Source organism: Brachypodium distachyon, chromosome 2 (genome assembly GCF_000005505.3).
Source record: "Brachypodium distachyon strain Bd21 chromosome 2, Brachypodium_distachyon_v3.0, whole genome shotgun sequence".
In the NCBI taxonomy this organism is placed as follows: domain Eukaryota; kingdom Viridiplantae; phylum Streptophyta; class Magnoliopsida; order Poales; family Poaceae; genus Brachypodium; species Brachypodium distachyon.
Genome location: NC_016132.3, coordinates 21,158,826 through 21,167,724, shown reverse-complemented (window position 1 = coordinate 21,167,724; position 8,899 = coordinate 21,158,826). Strand labels below are relative to the sequence as shown.

The following is an 8,899-nucleotide window of genomic DNA, read 5'->3' as shown; positions in this document are numbered from 1 at the left end:
GAACAAGCCTAATCGATATGAATGCATCAATGGATCATAATATTAGGCTGGTCGATATATATACACACCCATATTATCTTCTGTTCTATTCTGAAGGGAAGGCCGTCGCAATCAAGTGGAATCTTGGGTTAGCTTCAGCAAGCAGAGGAGCCGGGCAGCTCTTCTCGCCGCCCAGAGGATTCTCCTTGGGCGCCGGTGGGAAAAAAAATGCAGGTGTCCCTCGGCTCATACACCGTTGGCACTGACGTCGGAGAGCGTGCTGTGCCCGGTGTGATTGGTGTCTTCGTCGTGCCTCCCGTTCATCTGTACCCGCTGTCGCTGAAATAGACAGTCAGAAACAAAAACATCAGGAAAAAAACGACCACGGATAGAAGAGTCTAAGGCCAGTTTGTACAGGCAGTTCGGAATGCCTAAATGTCTAGAAGCACGACAGATATTCAAGCTTAATTGACAGATCGGATCTAGAGTGTCTTGCATACCCGATCAGTAGGATCCCCATTGGTTCCATTTAATAACTTATGGAACTCATCCTTCAGCCTGCTGTCTTTCTCATCCTTCAGTCTGCTATCTTTTTCTTTGGTACTCAACGGAAGTAAAGGCAGTCCGTTTGTACGATCCAGCATTTCTGCAGAAAGTGTCAATAGAGTATCAGAAAGTGCCGACCACACAACACCTCGTAATCACGTACAAACTCATAGGCGTGACATAAAAATAGCACCTGGGAGCTTGTTGTCTACGAAGAATACAACTAAATTAACAGTATACCTGCAAGTAAAACAACTGTTAAAAGATAGATGGTGACTGAAATAACAGATGCCTGAAACGTAAACTGCCATACCAAGCAACAACAACATCCACAGTGTAGTGTTTGCGAGCAGCAATTATAAGAAGACTTTGAATTATAGCCATGAGCCAGGCAAGGAGCTTAATAAACCTGCAACAGCAAGGTCCACAACCGTTCAATTCCTAATTCAGGCACAATACGGACAGGCATTTTACCACACAGAGCTTCAGAAAGTTCAAGCCAAATTCAGGCAAGACAATAACCTTTTTGAGCCATATTTGTGGTATGTTCGAACGAAAACAAGAGTGAAAATCATGTGGGATGAAAATATCAGATCACCACAGCCAAAATTTACTCCACGAGGAACTGCAACGAATAATACAAAAGTTCTGGATGATCAGCCAGAATTCCATACATAATTTGTCAAACCAATGAAAAGAGACTTACAATTAATCAGGAGCACTTCAAGCACATTATTGGGTGGTGGAAGAGTGGCCATTTTTGAACCCTATAAACGCAAAGCTAGACATGACTCCATGTAGGACTAAAACACAGGTTACCACAGGCCATAATGCAGCGGAAGAACACATGAAAAAATGTAGCGAAGACGAAATAATGAGTACCTCACGACAGTGGTAGTTTGGACCTGGAAGCTGGGTTGAATAGAATGTAATGATCCTTAAAACCTGTGAAGCCTGGAGAAGCAATATTCAGTTATTTCTCAGGGCATGTATACATTATATGCATGGTTAGGAAGGATGCACTCACAACTAAGAAAGCGAGCACCCTGCGCCACAATAGGATGGTGTAGAACCGTTTGCTATGATAAATAAAAGGATGAAAGGTCCACTGCACATAAACATAACGTCACGATACTTCTAACACCCAGCTTGATTAGCAGCATCGTACAATAAAAGAGGGCAGGGGTTATGGGAAAGGAAGAACTATGCATGACATGGTCAAGAAGGGTATTTACTACCTCATTCTTAAGGAAAATAGTGCTAACAAATGGTACCTACTCTTTAGGTTTTGTTGGAGCCATAGATGTCAAACTCAAGAAATAACATCTGACTAGTCTCAAGTGTTTCATACTTTAATGTGTGTTAACTAAACATACAGAAAGAAGAAACACATGAGAATACATGAATTTAAGGAGGATGGCACTAGTCAAAACAAGTAGTGGATTATAGGAATTACCTACCATAAAAAAGGAGAAGAACATGAATACAAATGTGCACTCGCTAAGATAACTTCTGTCTTGCCCAAGCTCCTAAAAAGCCAAACATACCAAAAGGCTGTAACGAAATTATATCAACTTAACAGACATAACGTACATTCAAAAGATAAGAAATCCACGTACTGGAAGAGCCATAAATCCCAGGTCCTGGAGCAGTGGTCCAGGCCGATGCAAGTAATGCACTCCTCGAGCAGCCAGCCCATGAACATACTATTTATAATGAAAATTATCGGCAAATAATACATCAATCAACTGAGTAACAGAATAAGTAATCCTAGAATACTAAATGCAGACAAATTTGAAGTGGACAATAAGGAAGCTTCCATCACACAAAAATGAAAACCTTATATGTGGATTATAAGGGAAGAAATAATATTAACCAATGAGAAGTGTGTTCTCTGCTTATGAAATAAATGACCTAGATTGTCTTGGCTCTTCTAAAACTCCATGACTTTTTAACTTAGATTGGTAACCAACCAATTGTGAATGAGCAAGATAAATCACAGTGCTTGAACGTCTGGAAATATTTTCTGTTCAATATTTCAGGAGATAGTGGATAATTTATGATAACTAGCGTGAAGGAATGTAGACATTGAAAATAGCAGAGTAGATGTAGCACATAACACTCAGAATATGGACTGTGAATAGCAAAATTTCATGGTGTTAGTTAAACTTTACTGTGCCAATAAAGGCATGCTGTGTTGCTTTTATTTGTTCAAATAAGTACCTTTTAGGAGGTAATAGTTGCATTACAGAAAGAGGTTTCCCTTATACTTGCATGGATGTTAGCTCGAGCATGTTCAAAGTAGGTTATTTGATAGGAATATGATTCTTGCACACATATGCAGTTTGTGAACGCACCAGCAGAACTTAATGACACTAAAAAAAGCTTTTGGGGAAAGCAACCACAGAGAAGAAAGTAAATGCCAATGAAACATCACAACATACTTCCATACAGAGCAAGGATAATTGTCTATGCTCTTTGTGGCCATTGTGCTATGCTTTAGCAAAAACAAAAATCTATACTAATTTCGAAAATTGAGATGATGAGGATATACTTAATGTCCCTAATAGGACAACAAGTCAATGAATACAATAATATATCCATGTGTAGAAGTTAGAAATCAACATACAACTACCCGCAAAAAAAGACGAAATCAACATACAACGCGGCAATTCATCTGTACAGCATGACGTAAAACACATAACAATGCTGCTCCAGATCGACAAACATTTGAACTAAATGCTTGCCCGCATTTACTCATGTACTACCCGTCGATAGATTATTCGTGACAAACGGTAAAATGGAAACTGTTTCTAATGCATCTTTCCTTCAAAGACGGGATGTGCTTAGCAGAACAATTTCTGCAGAAAATGTTCTCCCCTGTTCTTCAACAAAGGTGCCTATAGAATGTGGTCCAATCTCTAGCAGGAAACACTACTATAACTACTTAACAACCTCAAGGTCGCTGACCATAGAAATTTCAGGAAAAAATATACTAAATCAAGAAGTATTAGGATCCATTAGATAATGCAGGGTTACCAAAGGGGGCAAATTATATATATATGTTAAGTATCTAATATTAACACGATATTAATTACTGGAACGCTTTTCCCACCAACAATAACAGAATATGCACGAATTTAATAATTCCCACGCAAACGACCGGAAACTGGGATACTGAAAGCTCACCTGAAACACCAATCCAGCGAGGAGCAGCTGCCACTTCTCGCGAAGTAGCGGCAGCTCGGCCGTAATCTCCGAGGTGACCTTCCTCCATACCTAGACAGCCCAAAAAAAGGATTATAAATCCTCACTGCTACCAAAAAAAAGGAAAAAGCGGTAGAAGGAATCTCCAAATCGAGTCGAGATGAGACCTTTGAAGCCTCCCGAGCTATGTAAATCGTCATGGCCGCAGACCGCGCAAACCCTGCTTCGACACCGACAGCCGCAACTTCTACTGGGCGACGCGATCACGTCCATGCTCCGATCCGCACATCACGCCTCGGTATGCCGCATCCCCGGAGCGGGATCGCCACTTGCCCTGAGCAAACGACGGCGGGAAACAGGGAGACGGAACAGGGCCACCAATTTGGGTCCACTCCTCGTGCGAGGGAGATGGGCGAGGCTGAAGGTAGTTCTTCTCGGGGATCTCGTGGGCGGAGGGGAGGCGGTCAGGTTGGAGCAACCGCGGCGACCGGCGGCGTGAGAGCTGAGGGAGTTGGAACTCGACAGAGGAGTTCGAGGGATCAACGAAAAGAGAGGCTATGGCGAGTAGGGAAATTGTGGGAGAATCGAGGGGGGTTATGGAAAAGGCCGGAGATGGAGCCGGGTGATGAAGGTCGTGGGCTCGTGGCCGGCATCGTGGGGTTTTCCAACCGCCTTTTGGCACTGTCTAGTTAAAAATGGCGACGCCACGTGATGGCCTGCCATGGCTTTTTTTTTCTCTCTCTTTTTGAGAGACAGGTCGGTTATTTGTTTTTCTTTTTTTGAAAAGACAGGTCGGTTATTTGTTTTTCTTTTTTTGAAAAGACAGACCGGTTATTTCTCATGGAACAGAAAAGGAGCGACTGCCATGCCCACTTATGATAGTTCGATTCGATCGGGATGGAAGTGGATAAGTTTCAAGGAAAAGTTTCAATAAAACGATGGCGAGTGGATAATTGACGGTTGGCTTACTAATTCACAGCTTACTTACTCTCACCATTGAAAAGTATTGTAGTTTTTAAAAGAAAAGATGGATTTTTGATTAAAAATATGACTACGTTTGTCATGTACACCAATAACAAATTCATATAGAACTATCAGAGAATTAGACTTTTAGAATTGGCGGATAAGGAGAGAGGAACCTCGAGCTCTTGTACTCCTTCCGTTCCATATCAAGTGACTTTTTATTACATGTATCTAGACTTTTTTAGATATATATACATCCGTATTTGGGCAAATTTGAGTCACTTAATATGGGACGGAGGGGGTATAAACTTTGCTAGAAAGTTTGATAATATTGTGATGAAATGTGTTATTCACATCATCTTAAATTAATGTATATTTTGGAACAAATTATAAAAATATGAAGAAAGTTCAAGAATACATGATTGTAGTTGTCTTGTATAAATGTAAAAAAAATGACAAAACAGCCATAGAATAGTATTACTTGGCAAAAGGGAGTGAGAATCCTCGAGCATTTGTACATACACTTATGCATATTGCCGTGTCAAAACATCTTCATGGCAACTATAAGTGTATATGACGACGCACTTTACATATAACGTATCTCAATTCCAAGAGCCTTTTTATCACTGAATTTTGTAAAGTCAATGGTATATGAAACTCCTAAGAATTTTGGTACCCCAAAGGCGAGTTTAGCGAGCTCCATAAGGTCCAACAAGGGAAACCAGATGCAATAAACACGAAATATTGATATAAATTTCATGCATGAAAAACATATACTCCCTCCGTCCAATAAAACATGTCTCATGTTTATCAAAATTTGGACGTATCTAGACATGACTTAGTATATAGATGCATTCAAATTTGATCAAAGTTGAGATATCCTCTGTTGTACATAGGGAGTATTAATAGAGTTATTATTGGTCAAAGCCTTCTCTTGACAAAACCAAATACGTCAACCTTTGCGACAACAGCGAACTGAGCCTAACTCAGGTGGTTGGTTCCGTGTGGTGGAACCACCCCACCGAGGTTCAAGTCTCTCGAAGGTTCTCATAGGAATAGGTGTGTGTGCGTGCATTCATAAGAGTGAGTGGTCGTGTTGTTTTGTGAACGTATGCGGTTGTACTATGTTTTCTAAGAAAAAAACTTTGTGACAATAAGTGAGTATAAATGAAGAGAAAAAAAATTCTATTTTAACAAAATAATATCAGAAAGGTCAAATGATTGTGCTGGACGAGGCAAGAGGCCAAGAGCCCCCAAGTTAGTTCCCTGAAATTCACGTGAAACATGTCACATCCTTTGTTTGTTTTAGTGTAAGGACTCTGTTTTTGCCCTCGTTAGCGCTTTACGCAAAGCGAAGAACTCACATAAAACGATGGTATCCGATCCGGCCGCGTCCGCTCCGCGTTGCGAAACGATATAAAAACATCGCTTCCGTCACATAGTTTCATTTGACGAGTCATGACCGTGCCACTTGATCAGAACGGAGAAATAAATAAACAAATAAACAACGAGGCTAATGTCGCAAAACCACCCTGGACTTCGATGATTCAGATGCAAAACCTCCTCCTGGACTTGCTGGAGCTGGCAGTTAGTTGGGCCCGGAGCATTGTGCTTGCCGACCACCCTGGTCTGCCAGTATTAATTTGCTGCTGATGCCGACCCAAGTGATGGCATCACGCTACACGACACGACGAGCCCGTGCCACCGTGCAGATTTAATACTCGTATCTGCCACATGTGACGCGATCATGCGAGAGGCCTTTGCGTTGGAGAAATGCGGTGATGGGTAAATCAATTTTAGCCTAGATCAAATCGCTCCGTTGCTGCCCTCCTCTCTTGCTTGTGTGTGCCTTGTCAGGTTTCGTTTCGTCTTTGACTTCGTTGTTGGGGCTTGGAGTTGCAGAACCGTCCATGACGGGGCGGGGGTGGTTGGGTCAACTAGAAAGGATCCCAGTGTTCACCATGCGGGGGGGTATTTGACATGTCGTGGCGGCGCGGCAAAAGTCTGCTCTGAGCCTCTGACTCGTCCCAACAATCAGCATATCGCTCACGCAAACAGAAAAGAATAGTCAACCGGAGGAAAGTTCATGTTGTGTCTTACGAGCAACGTTCGCGTTGCAAACTTGCATTAACGAATGTCAGAATGTGTTCGGTGGGTAAGACCGACGGAATCTATTTCCGGTTCACTGCAACGGAGGAGCCGGCGAACTGCACAACACGCTGTCGTGAAGAGGTGGAGAAGAAGGGCGCGTTCTTTTTTTTTTCCTGCAGTTTGATCACGATGTCATCGTACGGTTGATTGCGTGGAGGCACGCTACGGCTGCCGTGCCTTGAGCCACGGCCGTCATGGAGGAGATACTGGCCGCTTGCTGCCTTGCCGGCCTCCACGATTTCCGGAGGAAATTGCACAAATCATCCATTTTTGATTATTTTTTTCACGAAACACGTACTATTCGTCTAATCCATCGCAGATAAATCCTAACTCGAGTTTTAGCTCGTTAACGAGATTTCTAATCGGTCGGGGCCCACCCGTCAGTGCCAAGCTGGCAAGCAATGACTATTCGAGGAGCAAGACGGAGTAGGCGTAAGTTCGCGGCGTCATGGCTGGTGTGGGCCAAGGTGAAGACCCACCCGTGTCTGCCGGCTCAGGTTTGGTCATCTTGTTACGCCGCCCCGCGTGTGCGTTCCCTGACACCAGCGTTCGTGACCACCTGCAGCTGCTGCTTCTCGCCGGGACTGCAGATGCAGGCACACAGGACATGCCGGTGTCCAGACGGCGCACGACCTCAACGAGAGCGGCGTCGACAGCGGGGGCGACGTTGCTCCCCTTGCCGGCCAGTAGCGAGAAGCCGTCGCAGAACGGTCGGAGGTTATCGGTGTTGGCCCATGCAAAGGCCCTGTCCCAGAAGAAGGCGACAAGGGTGTTGCCCCTGTCCCCGGCCCCGCGGTGGCGAAGCACGAGCACCGAGGCGTCCGCCGGTCGCACCCTTGAGCCGATAGCCACAGGTGGGTCTTCACCTTGGCCCACACTAGCCGCGATGCTGCGAACTTCCCGCCGCCGGCACCATCTTTCTCCTCGAATAGTCATTGCTTGCCAGCTTGGCACTGACGGGTGGGCCTCGTCAGTCAAAAACCTCGTTAACAAGATAAAACTTGGGTTATGACTTATCTGCAACGGGTTAGACGAACAACATGTGTTTTGCACAAAAAAAACGTCGAGTGGGTGTTCCCCTCCAAAAGTCATGGAGGCCGGCAAGGATGGGTGGTTTGTGCAATTTCCTCCGACTCCTGAGCCCTGACGCCAGACGTAGACTTTTTTTAGAAGCATCTGGCTTATTCTTTTTTTTAGCGAAAGAAACATCTGGCTTTTTTTTAGAGAGGAAAGAAACATCTGGCTTGTAGCTCTTTTTTTTTAGGGAAGAAGGCCGCCACTTTATTAATTAGGAATATTCATAGGGATACAATGAAAGTCTGGCGACTCCACGAGCCAGAGATGGCGGCCAATAGGGCGCGAAACCGAAGCTCTTGCTAGACCATGAGCTTCCATATTGTGGGCTCTGCGCTCATGAACGAAGCTGACCGAGGCAAAGCTCGCCGAGTGCAGCCTGATCTCACACAGAACCAGGGCAAATCGGCCACGGTGCTCACCCTCCATGGCCTTGATCACTTACAAACAGTCGGAAGCGATCCGGATATGCTTCAGTTGGAGATCCTCCGCCAGCGCTAGGGCTTCACGGCAGGCCAGAGCTTCCAACGTACCAGGATCCCTGAAAACTGTAAGCACCAATGAAGAAGAGCCCAGGAGCAGACCTGAGTCATCTCTGCAGACGGCAGCCACCGAACCAGCGTTTCCCTGCTTTGCCAAAGCAGCGTCAACATTGATCTTAGCAACGCCCGACGGAGGCGGCAGCCAGCGCCTTACAAGAGTCGGCTGGCGGGGCAACTGCACCACACATCTCTGGACTGGGGAGCCGAGATCACAGATAAACGCTTCGACGAAGGCATTCGTCGACAACGGGCTCTGAAAAACTCCCTCGTGAATGACTTTCCTCCTCGCATACCAGATGGCCCACATAGTGACAAAACAACGGCTGAGTTCATCGTGCTTCAGAGAGGAGATCATCGCAAAGATCCATTGCTTCGCGTCAGACTCAGTGGTGCGCTCCATGTGCTCAGTCATGGCGTCCGGTGCGAGGGCCCAGACG

The 8,899-nt window shown here is 44.9% G+C and overlaps 1 protein-coding gene across 1 annotated transcript; it reads right to left on the bottom strand.

The window, feature by feature from the left end:
* Nucleotides 1-4,366, bottom strand: LOC100824381 (phosphatidylinositol:ceramide inositolphosphotransferase). Its single transcript, XM_003568286.4, has 12 exons — nt 3,900-4,366; nt 3,715-3,804; nt 2,145-2,231; nt 1,986-2,054; nt 1,553-1,633; nt 1,408-1,479; nt 1,232-1,292; nt 1,048-1,150; nt 839-934; nt 719-765; nt 480-625; nt 1-318 (listed from the first exon to the last, which is right to left on the bottom strand). The coding sequence occupies exons 1-12, from the start codon at nt 3,930-3,932 to the stop codon at nt 226-228; spliced, it is 978 nt and encodes a 325-aa protein (XP_003568334.1). The 5' UTR covers nt 3,933-4,366; the 3' UTR covers nt 1-225.
* Between the last annotated feature and the right edge of the window lie 4,533 nt (nt 4,367-8,899).